Below are 17,004 nucleotides of genomic sequence, written 5' to 3'. Positions count from 1 at the left end.
TCAATTTGAACTTTGGAATGTGTGTTGAGGTGTTCTATCTCCTCCGCTCCCGGTGCCAGAGTAATGTTTATTTCTTTTCAAGAAGCATTAGCTGATAAATCCTTATACAGGATAGATTTCACTAACCCCTATAATATGCCTGGCCTCCTGGAAGATGTAAGCACCCTTGCCCTTCTCTCTGATTTCTGCTTCTCCAACATCTGTTTATTTGGTTCCCATAAAGAAACTTGTTTCCATCTGTGTGTCTTCCTACTTTCTATAATCTTGCTTCTTGACCTCCCTTCAAAGACTTTTGCTCTTCTCTTCAAAACGATTTTACATATTGGTCCACCTCTGAATGCCTATCGTGCAGCTCAGACTTCTTTTTGATGGATGGATTTTTGGCTTTTCAATCCAGCTCTTGTATTTAGGTTTTCTGGGGTGACCCCACCCTCACTGTTCCAGACTCTACTCACTACTACCATCCTAGCATTAGTGAAAGAGGACCATTCAACAACATTCTAATTGACACCCTGACCAACATTCCCTTATACCTGCAAGCAATCCTTCACACTGCTAAGTTGATCCCTGCCTAGAGCCAGTTCCTTTTTAACCAGTTCAGGTATAAGTGCAAGAGCCTACAAATTACGCCACTCCTATCCTGCAGCCAATTAGAAGCCAGTGAGCTAAGAAGACCTTAGCCTTCTAGAAGAGTGAGGGAGAGGTGGTTTCCTGGTGCCATTTTGCTCAGCTTTGGCACTTCTCATCATGGAAGACTGAGTGGAATTGTCTTCATTTGCTTCTACTAGCCTTAGATTTCAAGGCAATAGAAATCTTATTCATTTTTCTTTCTTTTTTTTTTTAATTGAAGTATAGTTGATTTACAATGTTGTGTTAGTTTCTGGTGTACAGCAAACTGCATCACCTCTCTCTCTATATATATATATATATATTTTTTTTTTTTCAAGGCCACGTTCAGGGCAACATTTTCCATGAATCCCTTCTTCATTTTACCACTCAGAACTTGTCAAGCCCTCTTTGGCAGTGTAGCATAAGAATGAACAGCTCCACCCTGGAATCAGACTTCCTGGGTTTCATTGCTGGCTGGGCCACTTCCTAGCTGTATGATTGTATGATCTTGGACAAATTTTTTAACCTATATTTTCTTATCTGTAAAATGGGGATAATTATAGAAATTACCTTAAAGGTAGGAAGTTAAATATTTATTCTACATAAAACACTTTGAACAGCTGCTGGCACAGAGTAAGCACTCAATACATATGAGTTACTATTGTTAGCTATATTGGATCTGCATATTAAATTTAATACATCTTGGGCTTCCCTGGTGGTGCAGTGGTTGAGAATCTGCCTGCCAATGCAGGGGACACGGGTTCGAGCCCTGGTCTGGGAAGATCCCACATGCCGCGGAGCAACTAGACCCGTGAGCCACAACTACTGAGCCTGCGCGACTGGAGCCTGTGCTCCGCTACAAGAGAGGCCGCGATAGTGAGAGGCCCGCGCACCGCGATGAAGAGTGGCCCCCACTTGCCGCAACTAGAGAAAGCCCTCGCACAGAAACGAAGACCCAACACAGCCAAAAATTAATTAATTAATTAATTAATTAATTAATTTAAAAAAAAGAGTTCATGGTTAAAGCAGGAGATATTCAAACAAATAATTAATTTAAAAAAATTTAATACATCTTTATTATAATCTACTTTTTGCCAGGCACTTCACTAAGTGGTGAGGCCATGGAGGCGTGTGGGTAAGATGGATGTGGTCCCTGACTTCTTGGGGTTTACCATCTGAAGGTCTATTAAATAAGCCATTATAAAAGGGAAGTGTTTTTCATTTTGTTTTATTTTAAAAGAAGAGCCATGAGAGCTTATAGGAAACAGATTTGTTAGTCTGTGGGATCAGGAAAGGTCTCCCTAAAGAAGTGATGGTTAAGCTGAGACTTGAAATAGAAGTAGGGATTCACCAGTCCAGGGGTATATAGTGTGTGTGTGTGTGAGTGTGTATAATGTCTGTGTTAAGGGAGGATGGGGGAGGCTGGGGGATTAAGGAACATTCCAGAAAGTAAACGCATCATAAGAGAGCCCTGTGGTGGGAAGAAGCATAGGCTGTGGAAATAGAAAGGAGGCCAGAGGGCTGGAGTACAGTCAGGGAGAGATTAACTTGGAATAAGTCTAGTTTAGACTTTATCTTAAAGGCAGTGGGAAGGTGAAAAGATTTTAAACAGGGAAGTGACATGGTTAGGCTACTCTTCCCTTTGCATTGAGCATTTTTCCCAGCATGCCTTTCTTTAACGAAAATTATATACATTTTAGTCTTTCCCATTAGATGGTGACTTTAGGTTTCTTGTCTTAGTCTGTTTGGGTTGCTATAACGAAATACCAGAGACCAGGTAGCTTAGAGACAACGAAATGTATTGCTCACAGCTCTGGAGGCTGGGAGTCTCAGATCAGAGCACCAGCAGGGTCAGGTGAGGGCCCTCTTCTGGGTTACAGACTTCTCGTTGTATCCTCACATGCTTGGCAGGGACTAGGGAGCTCTGTGGGGTCACTTTTATAAAAGCACGAATCTCTTCAAGAAGGCTCCTCCCAAAGGCCCCATCTCCTAATACCATCCCATTGGGCATTAGGATTTTAACATATGGATTTAAGGGGAGACATAAACATTCAGACCACAGCATTCTTCATGCAGAACAGTCACCCAGTGCATGCTACGGAGTCCAGTCTGTGCCACTGACTGAAGAGGTGAGGGTCTCTTTCCAGACAAGAGTTACAGCCTGTTACAGAGGACTTCTGGAACGAGAGTTTGTTGAGATTAACAGCCCTCCCGTTGATGCCTGACAATAACCAAGTTGGCAGAGAAAGTTTTTGTTTGTTTCTTTCTTTGTTTTATTGAAGTATAGCTGATTTACAATGTTGTGTTAGTTTCTGGTATACAGGAAGGTGATTCAGTTTTATTCTTTTTCAATTCTTTTCCATTATAGGTTATTACAAGATATTAAATATAGTTCCCTGTGCTATACAGTAATACCTCATTGATTATCTATTTTACATATAGTACTGCGTATCTGTTAATTCCAAGCTCCTAATTTATCCCTCCACCCTCCTTTCCTCTTTGGTAACTATAAGTTTGTTTTCTATGTCTGTGAGTCTGTTTCTGTTTTGTAAATAAGTTCATTTGTGTTAATTGAAAGTTTTAATTTTTAACTAGGTTACTTAGTTTTTTTAATACACTAATGAATGTGGTAAATAAATAAATAAATAAATAAAGTCCAAACCACATAAAAGATGATGCAAGAAAAAGCAAGCCTGCGGTCACTCCAGATATCCATTTACTCACAGTTCCCCTTACCCAGGGCAACCACTCCATGATTTGTCTATTTTTCCAGTAATTTCCCATGCATGTAAAGGCTTTTTTTTTTTTTTAAGTAGGCAGTAGAGTGTAAATGTTAAGAGGCAGTTCAGGGCTCAAGTCCTGGCCTTTCTACTTATATTAATTAACATGTGTAAAATGCTCAAAACAGTGCCTGGTCCATAAGGCTTCAGGAAGGCGTACCTTTATCATTTCTTTCCTTCTTTTTCTACACAGATGGGAGTATATTGTGCATCTGATCTATTATGCAACTTGCTTTTTAATTATTAATATATTAACTCTTGAAAACTGGCTATGTTCTAAGTCCTTCATATGCTTTATTTCATTGACTCCTTATAACAACCTTTGGGCCAGGTATGGTGAGTATCCCTATTTTACACACTAGGAATCAGACTGGGCACAGAGGGGTTATCGTGTAATGTTCTCAAAGTCATCAGATCTGTATTTGAACCCTAGCAGTCTCACTTTCTTGCCTTGGCTCAACTTCTTTGTTCTACTCCCTTTCAAATAAGTTGCCTGATGTTTGCCTTTTTCCGTTTATTTTGGGTGGTTTTTTTGTATGTTGTTTTCAAAAACACTTTGCTATTCTCTTTTAGACCAAAGCCGACAAAAATTTCAGAACTGAATATTATGATGAACAGATGCAAATATTCAGAAGTATCATCCAAGAGAAGAAATCAAATTTTAATGCAGATTTAACTATAAAATACACACCTTTTGAAGCAATTGGACGGTTTAAAAGTAAAGATTCAAAACCTTCTGACAAAAAAGACTTTTCAAATCATTCAAATGCCCAGGGTACCTTTCGATTTACATATTCCAAAAATGAAACTTACAAACTGTTGTTGTCATATTCTTCGAAGAAGGTAAGACCTAACATTTAATATAGAGAATATAATGGAATATTTTTCAAACTAACCAAACCTCCTCTTTTAAGTTTAATCGTTTAGAGCAGATAGAGCGCATAAGAGAAAGAAAAATAATACTCAACAAATCCTCAAATGTGTAGGTAGTTTGAAGGTCCAGAAGAAGAATTTTAACTGGAGAAAAATCTCTTCAGTATAGCAGTAATAAGTGGGTGAGATGTTTGTGGCTGTCAACAGAACAAGCATATTAAGAGTTCAGAGCATACTTTTTAGGACTTCCCTGGTGGTCCAGTGGTTAAGACTCCGTGCTTCCACTGCAGAGGGCACGGGTTTGATCCCTGGCCAGGGAACTAAGATCCCACATGCCGTGTGGCGCCAACAAAGAAAAAAGGGAATTCAGAGCATGCTTTTTGACTGAGATTGTGGTGATAGACTGTTAAATTTATATTCTCTTCAGAAGTACAATGAAAAATCATACTAAGGAATTTTGGTAATTCACTGTAATGTCTTAGAATGATGGCTATTTACTTACTGTAAAGTGTATTTCTAAAGTAACAATGCCATGAAATTGTACACATTGCATATGAGATTGGTCTGCTTACTTTGTAATCATACCTTTAATTTGAGACTTTGAAAATGTGTTTGTTTTTTAATATTTAAGCCAGATTTAGAAGTTTGTTTCATCGCCTTTGGAATAAATATAGAATATACTTTCTGTAGTCAGTATGATGCTGGTAAAATGCTCACTCTTTCTTTTCTGATATCACAGTCTCCTATTTAGATACCCTTCTTCCACTTAAAAAATAATACTCATTCACTCTTAGTACTTATATTATGCCTAATTGTATAATGGGTCGGTCGATACATTGCCTCTATATCCACATGCACACTCGCCCAAAGGATGCAGTTGGAAAATCTTTTAAGTCATTCAACAAATATTTAATTGTGGACTTACTATGTGGCCAGGCACTGATCCAGGTGCTTAGAATACATTTGTGAACCAAACTCATAAAGAATCTTCTCATGGAGCTGAAAGTTTAGCAGGGGGAGATAGAAACAAACATAACAGTAAAAAAGGAAGCTATATAGTATTTAGAAAATGATAGGTGCTATAGCATAAAATGAGATGTAGAGTAGTATAATGGCAATCAGGACTCCTGGGCAGATGGCAGTATTAAAAAAGAAGCTTAGGGTAGGCTTCACTGAGGAGATGAGCTCTGAATAAAGATTTGAAGGAGAGGAAATAGTCAAATAGTTATATTTGGGATGATATATCTGGCAGAAGAATCTATTAAAGACAAGTCCCTAAGATGGGAACATACCTGCCCATTGGGCCAAAGTGAACAGAAGGAGAAAAGGTTAGAGAGGTTACTTTGAATCAGATCATAAAGGGCCCCACAGCCTGTTCTAAGAGTTTGGTTTTTTCAGTGAGTGACATGAGGGACCATTGGAATGTTTTGAATAGAAGGTTGACATATTCTAATATATTTTCAGTGATTACTCTGGGTACAGTTGAGAAGAGATTATGAAAGTTAAGAGCAAAAGGAAGAAGGTTTGTTAAAACTATTGCAAGAATCCAGGTGAGAGATGATGACAGTTCAGAAAGGACAGTTGTAGAGTCAAACATGACTCTACAAATGCCAAAATTTTTGGCCTGAGCAACCGGAAGGATGGAGTTGCTATCAACTGAGATGGAGAAAATTTCAGGTAGAGCAGGTTTGGAGAAGAAGACCAGTAGTTAAGTTTTAGTTAGATTAAGTTTGAGATGTCTGTTAGACATTCCACTGGAGATGTCAGATAGGAAGTTGATGTTATGAGTCTGGAATTTGGGAAAGAGGTCTGGAATTAAGCTCTAAGTTTCAGAGTTGTTAATATATAGATGGTGCTTAAAGTCATAGGCTTTGGTGAGACCACTAATGAAGTTAGTGTGGATAGAAAAGAGAAGGTCAAAGACTAATCTCAGGGAACTTCAATAGAAAGAGGTCTGAAGAAAGAGGAGTGAAGGAAAGCAAGATGTGGCCAGTGTAATGCTGTAGAACCTTGCTACTCAAAGTGTGGTCCATGGACCAGTGGCAACAACATCACTGAGAAGTTAGGATCTCAGACCCTACCCCAGACCTACTGAATTAGAATTGTGTTTTAACAAGATTCTCTAGGTGATTTGTTCACACTGTACATTTTGAGAAGAACTACCCTAGATAACAAAAAATAAATAAATTCTATAGAAGAGAAAAGAGTGATAAACTGTGTCAAATGTGCTAATATGTGAAAGATGAGGACTAAGAAGCACTGGCTTTAGCATTGTGAAGGTCACTGGTGCCCTTCAGAAGAGGTTTTGAACAAAAGAGATGTTTTGTTGGAGTAGTGAGGGCGGCAGCATGACTGGGTTAGATTTAAGAGAAACTGGGAAGAGAGGAATTGGAAACAGCCAGTACAGAAAACTCTTTAAAGGAATTTTGCTTCTAATGAGGGTGAAGAAATGAGTGGCAAATGGCCAAACAATAAGGCCAAGAGATTATTTTTATTCCTTTAAGATGGAAGAAACAAGAGTATATCTGGATGGGAATAATCTAAGATCTACCTCTAAAATAAGTTGAGTCAAAGAACATGTCTTTCTGACAAGATACACCTAATTTTAGCAAAAACGAAAGGGAATCCAAATATGTTTTGTGCATCTTTGAGGTTGCATTAAGAATTATTATGCAAGTCATCAGGTGGAGAACACATATATATGGAGTAAGTTTCTTTAAGATTTTTGTTAGATACTGAATCACCCAATATCACCTGAAGTTAAGTCATGCAGTGTGAACAATTGTGCTTCTAAAACATAAAAAGTTTGGTGTGATGTTCGTATACACCAAGATGTATCTTTAAAAAAATAATAAAGCGTATTAAACTCCTATGCAATCAACACGTGCTAACCACAAGTACAGCAGGAGAACTTCAAAAGAACCTTCCACAAAATCATGGATGTCAGCTGTAGTTTAGTTTTGGCCAGGACAGTCTATAGCATTAAATCACATAGTTCTTTGTGACTGCCCCAGTTTTCCTTTGGAAATTTAAGCCATCATCCCTGGGAACATTAACTGCTGAGGTGTTTAGATTGGCTTGAAAGCCACAGCTTAAAATATTATCTGTCCCTCCTGTTATCAAAAATTGAGAGGACTTAGTAGAAGGCACAGAGAGACCTGAGACCTAGGTTTTTGGGACAAATCTCTGCCACAGACTCTGTGTGATTTGGGGAAAATAACTTGATACCTTTGTATCAGAGTTTCCTCATGTGTAAAATAAAATTGGGCTTCATATATAACATCTACATTTCCTTCCATTGTTAACATTTTTAAGTCAACTTAGGGAGGTATAATTTGCATACAATAAAATGAAAATATTTTGAGCATATAGCTCCATGATGAGTTTTGACTATTTTATTCACCTCCTTAAACAAGATGTAGAATACTTCCATCACCTCAAGAAAATTCCTTCATGCCCTTTGCATCAATCCCCTACTGCCTGAGAGGCAACTACTGACCAGATTTCTCTGACCACAGCTTAGTTTCACCTGTTCTAGAACTTCATATAAATAGAATCATACAGTATATACTCTTTGGTGCCTGACTTTTTCGATTAGTACAATATTTTTGAGATTTATTTATATTGTTGCCTGTATCAGTAGTTTGTTCCCTTTTATTGCTAACTAGTATTCCTTTGTGTGAATAGACTACAATTTGTCTATTAATTCCCCTGTCAGTGGACATTTGTCATTTTCAATTTTAAGCTATTCTGACCAAAGCCTCTATAAAAGTCTCATACAGGTCTTTTTGTAAACTACTTTTTTACTGATCTTATGTAGAAGTGAAGTTGCTGGCCATTGGGGTAGATGTGTGTTGACTTTTACAAGAAACTGCCAAACAGTTCTCCAGAGTGGTTGTACCATTTTACCCTTCCACCTGCAATGTGAGAGAGTTCCAGTTTCTGCACATCTTCATCAACAGTTTTGATGGGATTTTAAGTTTGCCATTCCAAGTGGGTTAAAGCGATATCTTGCGGTCACTGCTAAAAACGTATTGACTATGGAAATTCTAAATTTTGTGATTTTTGAATTCAAAATAATGGTGATAAAACTCATATTTCTTTTCTTCTGCTCTACAACAAAGGAAAAAATATTTCTGCATGTAAAAGGAGTCATTCACCTGGGAAGATTTGTGATGAGAACTCGGGATGTCATGCTCGCAACAACTTTCTTGGATTCTATAAAAGCTCTACCAGCTACCTATGAAAAGGGGGAATATTTTGCATTTTTGGAAACCTATGGAACCCACTACAGTAGCTCTGGGTCTCTAGGAGGACTCTATGAACTAATATATGTTTTGGATAAAGCTTCCATGAACCAGAAAGGTATACCTAGAAATAGAGTTCTAACTTCCAACATTGTTGTAACCATCCACTATTTCTAGTGTTATCCTCTTCCAATGGTTAAAGGCTTTAGAGTAGAGTTTTGTAACCTGCTTCTTTGAGATAACTCTCTCCCTGCCCTTTGGCCTCTAAAATCCTATCAAACAGCAAATTGACTTCCACCTCAAACAAGATGACTTGGCCCTGCACTACTCAGCAGCACTACTGAGAAATGCACAAAATCGTATTGCAATATAATATTATTTGGTGGTGCTGCTTTTAGTGAAATACTATTTAAAAGGTGAAAAGTACAAAAGACGTCATTTACATAACCTCTTGCTTAATCCATAGACTGGTTCAATTATATGTATGCCAATTATCTTCCAAAGTATTCTTCAGAATTGGAAAGGAAATGTTCTAAATTTTCTCTCACAGAGGAAGGAAGAAGCAATGTTAACAGCATGTAAATCTAAAGCAAGAGTGGAAAATTAGTTTCACCTCATATGACGACAATTCTAACTATGGGGTGGTGGTTGAATTGGGTCCATAAATAGGTTTCTGACCACACTTGAATCATGGAAAAGAGTCTATGATTGACCATCAGTGTCTGCCATATGCACAGAATAGGCCTATGTGCTACATAATTACCATCCTGACCTAAAGACTTCCTCAAAGCCTTTTAAGAATAAACTAGATGCCAAGTTTCTATGTTAATAAGTTTTAATTATTTATCTTGTGAGTAATTAAGGCTTAGTTACAGCACTCTTTAAAGAGGTGAAAGATGCCAGCATATCTCCTCTCTATGCCCTCAAAGTTTTGGGGTGTGTCTCTTAGGGAAGGAAGTGTTGCCAAAAGCACTTCCATGGCTCTTTCTCCTTAGCCTCTGGCTGTGTCAAGCAAAAAATGGGATTCAGCTCTGATCTTAAAGCCTGACACTGTCCCCACAGTGGATAAACCCTTTATGGATGAAACAAATATGAATGGCCAGAACCAGTTGCTCTTGATGCTTCAGTCTAGTCTTGGGCCAGTAGATGCATTTCCAGGGGGAGTGGAGTATGAGGTTTCTTGGTTTATACTGCCTCACAAGGCTATTCCAGTGAGATGGCATAATGGGGTATCTAGGAGCCCTGCCCAGTAGGCTATATTGATAGATATCACATGGGGGAGGGGCACAAGAAGAATGTGTCTTGAGTAACTTGAAAATCAGAAGAGAAAGGCTCAGCAAGGGTGATCAAAACACAAAGAACACTTCAGGCTAAGAGTTGCTTTGGTGAAACAACTCTATGGGCTGAAATCTTTCATCTTGGACAACTCAGAGCTCCCTACTTATATCTACTTACCTTCTGGTCTTAGTAGACAAAGATCATTAGGTGGACTCTGGGTCTTTGAAGAGGAAGTCATTCTTCTCACTTCTCTACTTTGCCACACCCAAGGTCCAAGCCACGTCCTCCACCTCATTTTGGGGTATCCAGACTCTGTTTGGTCATGGAGAGGTCCACAGCTGAGGTAGAGAATCTAAGCTTTAAGGAGTCATTTAGGTATTTTCATCCTCATCTTCGAATCAGAATTCTCATGCTTCTTAGGTTAAGGTTGGAAATCTAGTATTCTGAATTTCTAGCATTATCTTCCATTTTTATCCTCCCTCCTCCTTCACCATGGGAAATTCCACTGGATATTTCTTAAGTTCTCAGTAATTGTGGGTACACAAAAGATACTTGTTGAATGACTGATTGACTAAATGCCTCAGATCTCTACTTCTAAATCTCACCATGGGATCCTGGGATTAACTTAACTTCTCCCTTTCCTTCTTTGTAAAGCATTTTGGCTTCCAAGACAAACAACCACGTGTTTGTATATGTGTGTGTATATGTGTGTGTGATCTGAAATGATAAATAAGAGCAAAAACTGATATGGTCAATGAGCTCAGGCCTGGGAAGTTACTCTTAAAATGAAGAAATAATTTCCTCTTTTAAATCAGGAGAATAGACAATAAATTATATACTTGAGTAAATACTGGGATTTTTCTTCGTTATAACTGGAGCAACCACACACCACAATGAGTCAGCTCCCAAGACCAATGTCTACTAAACAGCATTCGTAGGACCAGAATAAAGTGTCATATGTTTAAGCCATCTGCCCAAAGCAACAAACTAGCTACCTCAATGATGAACTGAGTCTTCCAAAGAGGATCAGGAGATGTTGATGCCTCCCATGACCAAATTATGAAGTTGATACAGAGAAGTGCTTAATAACCAGACAGCTCTTGTTTCTAATACCTACTTGGCTAATTACTAACTGAATACCATCAGCAGGTTCCTTAACTGCTTTGTGATTCCTTATGCTCATCTGTAAAATGAGGATAATAATAAAACTTACCTCAGAAAGTCAATGAGAGGGTTAAATTAGTTGATTTACACAAAATGCTTAGAATGATGCTGGGCATATAATCATTGAATACATGTTAGACATTGTCTCCCTTTTATGGTATTAGAGGTAAAGGATGGACTATAGCCACCCTTGTCTGACTCATGTGCCTTTTAACAAGGGGTAAATTTATAGGACCTTTACCATTAAGTTGACAAGCAAAGTCAAAGGAGACCACTAGATTCTAATATGAGGGCAAAGCAGGGCAGATATAACCTTGCATTTGAGTTCAGTAATAATGTCTAGGAATCCAAGTAAGTATGTTTCTCACAAAATAGCAAAATTGGAATTTATTTATGATGTTGATAGACATAATCTAATAATTTCTAACTAAATATATTAAACAGGTGTTGAACTAAGGGATATACAGAGATGCCTCGGGTTTAATCTGGATTTATCTCTAAATGCTGGACTTGAAATCACAGGAAATATTAATTCAGGCAATTGCTTAAAGAGGGGTGATGGTAAAACTGGTAAGTATGGCCTAACTTACTAGGGTAAAAAGAAGGAGGAAAGGTCAATGAGCACTGCCCTGTCACTATGAGCCTTCTTTATTGTCTCCCCTCTTTATAAAAAACAACAACAACAACAACAAACTGAAAGTGCTTAAAAACTATTTTATCTTTTTTTTTTCTTTTTTCTTTTTTTGCCAAGCCACACCAGCTTGTGGGATCTTAGTTCACTGGCGAGGGACTGATCCCAGGCCCTCGGTGGTAAAAGCACGGAGTCCTAACCACTGGACTGCCAGGGAATTCCCAAAAGCTATTTTATCTTTACAGTGGTTCCCAAACCATTATAAACACAAGTAACCTGGGGACATGTATTCAATGGTATCATCGTTGTGCAGGTCGTGAACTGCACAGCTCTGGGGAATACAGCCATTCACACTGTGGTCATTGTAGATTTGTATTTTTATCATGGCAATGGTAGAAGCCCGATGGTAGAAAAATATCTTGAGGAAAGTTTTCTTTTTTCCCCCTAATTTTAACAAAGCTTCCAAATGGCCTAGTGACAGTGCTATCTGTGTCCATCAAGAAAGGAGAAGGCCAAAGCCATCTCCCTAACTCAGTCTTCCACCTGACTCAAAATCCCTAATTCACCTTCACCCAATTGGTCAAGAGGTACAAGCTTCCAGTTATAAGATAAATAAGTACTGGGGATGTAATGTACAACCTGATGACTATAGCCAACAGTGCTGTGTGATGTATTTGAAAGCTGCTAAGAGAATAGATCCTAAATGTTCTCATCACAAGGAAAAAATAATTTCTGTAACTATATGAGGTAATGTATGTTAACTAAACTTATTGTGATAATCATTTTGCAATATATATGTATGTCAAGTCATTATGCTGTACACCTTAAACATACCATATTGTACATGATTATATCTCAATAAAACTGGGTGAAAAAAAGAAAATACCTAATCCATCCTTAACATTAAATCAGTGCATAACATTTTTAAAAATATAATTTTTTTGGTATAAATATTACTTCTGTTGCTAATCATTAGCAGATTTATAAGCATGAAGTAGTGGAGTTCTCAATTTGTACTCTAATCAGAAATACTTGAGAGCATTCTCAGAAATACAAATGCTTGAGACTCACTTGAAGAGTGATTTAAAGAGTCAGCTGACGCAGAGCACAGGGAGATCAGCTCAGTGCTTTGTGTCCACCTAGAGGGGTGGGATAGGGAGGGTGGGAGGGAGATGCAAGAGGGAGGAGATATGGGGATATATGTATATGTATAGCTGATTCACATTGTTATACAGCAGAAACTAACACACCATTGTAAAGCAATTATACTCCAATAAAGATGTAAGAAAAAAAAGTCAGCTGATAGTGGAGAAGTAGAAGAGAGGAAAACCTAATAATTTTAAAAGCATACCAGCCACTAACATGTGGCCATGCTTGGAAACTACTGATGAAGTGAGAAGAAAGCTGACCTTGCCATCAAATGTCATAATTTCAAAATTTGGCCATTAAGCTTACTGTGTGATCTTGGGCTAGTCACTCCATCTCTCTGAGGCTCAGTCTTCTCATCTATAAAAATAAAGAAGGATGAACAAAAATCACCTTGAAATTACTTTTTAGTTCAAAAAATTCACAACTCTAAATGATTCACCAAAAGCTTTTTAAAAGCGGTTTAGTCTGGGAGAGACTGAGGGAGAAATAACGTAAAAATTGGGGTGGAAAGAAATTGTGCTTTTTACTTTATTCTTTTTTATACTCTGAAGTTTTTTATAATATTAAAATAGTTTAAAGCAAACTTACACAAAATATAATTATGAAGGTAAGTCTGCAACAAAAAATGTATCCAATCAAGAGTCGTGTTCCCATGTGTGCATGTGCTTAGGTGATGAACTTTAAATTATTAATGTATCTCAAGCATCATACCATTTATATTTTCTTTAAATAGATGATTGAAATCTATAATTGACTACTAATAAAAATTACCCTTGGAGATTTGGGGTGAAAAAAATTACATAAGTAATATTTATAAGTAAAATTCAATAAATGTACTAGACTATACCTTATGAAAGGGGTTCAGTAAATGTCTATCAGATGTCACAGAACTATGCATGCTTCGCTTCTGTCTTCTTTCTCTTCTCAGAAAACTTCATGAGTGACGACCTCATCGATGATGTTATTTCATTCATAAGAGGAGGAACAAGAAAACATGCAACTGAACTGAAAGAGAAGCTTCTCAAAGGAGCCAGGATGATTAATGTGACTGACTTTGTAAACTGGGCCTCTTCCTTAAATGATGCTCCAGTGCTCATAAATCAAAAGGTAAGAAATATTTATTTTCACATAGAAGATTTTGTCATTTTCTTACTAAATGTAATTGCTGGCTCAGGTGAACAGTTAACTTCATCTGAAAGAGATGTGAGCATTCAAATGCACTCCCATCTCATCCCTGAAAGAAGCATGGCATAGAAGAAAGGCACAGAGGGGGCATCAGACCAACCGGGCTGAGTCTGAGTCTCTGCTCCTCACTAGATGTGTAATCTTTTCTGACTTCTGCAACACTGAATTCTCCAGGGCTCCATGTTTATTTTGAGGATTTAATGTGATTGCTTGTATAGAGACTATAGCACAGATTGGTACAAAATAGTTGCACAGAAATTGTTAGTTCCCTTCCTGCTGCCCCAGTTGTCCCTTGCTTTCAGGTGACATCGTACCACCACTTCCAACACAGGAGAATTGTATTTATCAAGGGCCTTTGTGAAAGGGAAGTTCATAAGTTCTCAGAAAATAAGACCAAGAGTGAACAATTCTCATGGTCAGGAAATCCTTTCCTTTTTGTATCTTGATTATAATAGTCTTCCGTTTATAAACCTTTTGGGACTTTACAGTCTTGGTGCTTATTCCTAAGGGGAAAAAGCTACATTATAATTGTAAAGATATAAATGCCAATGTTATTCAGCCTCATCATTCTCTCCCCAAACTAACTATAAAGGCTATGTGTTTTCCTTTATTGCTATTTTGTTCCCGATATTATTAGAAAGTATTTTTCCTACTTTCTTCTATAGCTTTCAATTTTCCCTGTATGTTTCACAATTTTCTTCCCTCGGGTCAAATTTATCTTTGATTGCCTCCTACTTCCTTTTGATTAACTTGAGTTATAAACATGTTGACATTTTTTTTTTTGGCCACACTACACAGCATGTGGGATCTTAGTTCCCCGACCAGGGATCAAACCCATGCCCCTGGCAATGGGAGTGCGGAGTCTTAACCACTGGACTGCCAGGGAAGTCCAACATGTTGACATTTTTGATAGGACTAGTTATTAGAGAATTGTGTTCCTTCATTCTTCATTATTGTCTTTAAAGAGTGAGTGAAACCACCAAAACTACTTCATTTATGTGAGAGAGAAACTCAGAAACTGGAAAATTGTAATGTACTCTCCCTTTAGGTTGTGGAAATCTACCCAGTTGTAAATGTGCAAGCACATCTGTGAGAGTCTTCACATATTTTGTCCCAAAACTAGGACAAAGAGAGGAAAAAAGTTGTCCAAATTAGCATGCCCGTATATAAAATTAAAATCAGAAGAGACCCCTTTTATTTTGTCATATTTAAATAATATTTAAATTCATTATCTTGAACTCAATGAAATAAATCTGTTTCAGAAGATCTTAAATAAAAAAAGAATTGATTCGGAATTCCCTGGCAGTCCAGTTGGTTAGGACTCCACACTTTCACTGTCAAGGGCCTGGGTTCAATCTCTGGTCAGGGAACTAAGATCCCACAAGCTGCGTGACCAAAACAAACAAACAAACAAACAAGAAAAAAATTGATTTAGGTGGATGTTTACATTCAGATGGACACCTAAAGTGTCTTGTCTTCTCATTTCTACAAAGGAAGTTCAACTGTCCTTGTATGGATCCAAGACTGTTCTCTGAGGAGGTCTTAATAATAGTCCATCATATTCCAGAGCTGATTTTTAAAATCTCAAGTCAATAAAGTATCTGCTGAAGATTTACTACTGGATTTACTAGAACTATTCAAAAACCTTCACAACTCTGTTGGCACAGTCCTACTGGCTGGATGCAAAATATAGTTTTATCCTATTTTTAAGGGCAACTATTGACCCCCAGATTTTTAGATTGGTGGGCATTCTGTCTAAAATAGCTGTATGTTTCTTTCTTCATGAATTGGAAACCTGGACTTTTCATATCAATGTTCTGCCTAAGAAGAAGGCAACCATAGTTAGTCCACCATGAAACACTTTTTAAATTTATCTTCTTGGAGGAGAAGTTCAAAAACTAGTAAAATATTATGGTTTTTATTGACTTCGTATGGCTTTTAAATCTCTAAAGAGACCTGAGATGTAGCTTAATTTGACCTTGAAATAGACTCCAAGTTATTTTGCTCTCATAAATGCAAGTGGTCCTTTGGTTAACTGGCATTTCCATGAGGTAATTAAACAATCTATAATCACTAATTCATTCTTTGGTAATTTGAAGCATTCCATTGTCTGCATATGACATGTCCAAGCACTGGGGATGACCTTAATATTAAGATAATTGGCCCTCCTATTTAATTATGTAAAGAATTGATAAAACCTCTCCCCACTCACACTAAACTGGTTTATATTTAATTCTCTGTAGCAATTTGTCAATTACTTAGGTATTTATGTTGCAAAGAGTTTCTCTTGGAGGAAACAGGAAGAAGTTATATCACTCTAAATTAAAGGCTGTTTAAATATATTACTGAGATTTTCTAAGTAAAGCATTTGGTTTTATTTATATTTATTTTCCACACTAAAGTAACTATGACCATGCTATATTAAGTAGAATCTTGTGGCTTTGATTATCCTTTTGTTTGTGCATCAACAGACCCCAGATCACTTCTTGAGGAATGTCTTGGCCCAGTCCAAGAATTTTCCTTCAGCCCTTCTCCCTGCAGAGGAGATAGGCTGGGTCTCTCTTTCAATATTGACTTTGTCATAGTCTTCAACTTTCATGAAAGTGTATTAATTCCATTCCAGCTTACCTGAATATTAACACAAATGGCTCTACATTTTACCTCAATAGAATAGCTGAACTTCGGTTTCTTGAGCTTACTGCTACAAACTAGTTATAAAGATGTCAGGTGAGAGAAAATACATTTAGTAACAATTGCCTGAGAGATAAAAAGTTTAGGATTTCCTCCAGAGCAGTAGCAGTAAAAATCCGCAGAGCTAGCATACGGCATATTGGCTTCCTGAAAAGTTTTGTTTTTGCATGCTAAAGAACAAAGTTATTCTTGCTTTATTTACTGAAAGGATGTTACAAAATACAATGTCCCCTTTATGAGAACTCATGGGAGATACAGCTCTTAATTCTCAGTTTCAAGGATCATTTTGTTTCTCTTGGGAATCAGGTGAGCTTTTCTTACATGCAAATAATCATTAAAATTCAGTTGTCTTTTTCAATGTGCTGGAAATATAACCAAATTTATGACTCACCTTGTG

At 37.4% G+C, this 17,004-nt stretch overlaps 1 protein-coding gene across 1 annotated transcript in view; it reads left to right on the top strand.

Annotated features, from left to right (window-relative positions):
• C9 (complement C9) overlaps positions 1-17,004 on the top strand; it is a 54,343-nt gene that overhangs the window by 28,448 nt on the left and 8,891 nt on the right. The window contains exons 6-9 of the mRNA XM_068535270.1: positions 3,963-4,232; positions 8,387-8,627; positions 11,396-11,521; positions 13,660-13,838. Of these exons, the coding sequence (XP_068391371.1) occupies positions 3,963-4,232; positions 8,387-8,627; positions 11,396-11,521; positions 13,660-13,838 (816 nt within the window). The remainder of the gene's footprint in view (positions 1-3,962; positions 4,233-8,386; positions 8,628-11,395; positions 11,522-13,659; positions 13,839-17,004) is intronic.

Source organism: Eschrichtius robustus, chromosome 2, assembly GCF_028021215.1.
Source record: "Eschrichtius robustus isolate mEscRob2 chromosome 2, mEscRob2.pri, whole genome shotgun sequence".
In the NCBI taxonomy this organism is placed as follows: Eukaryota; Metazoa; Chordata; class Mammalia; order Artiodactyla; family Eschrichtiidae; genus Eschrichtius; species Eschrichtius robustus.
The sequence above is the reverse complement of the archived record's forward strand: the minus strand, read 5'-3'. Positions and strand labels throughout refer to the sequence as shown.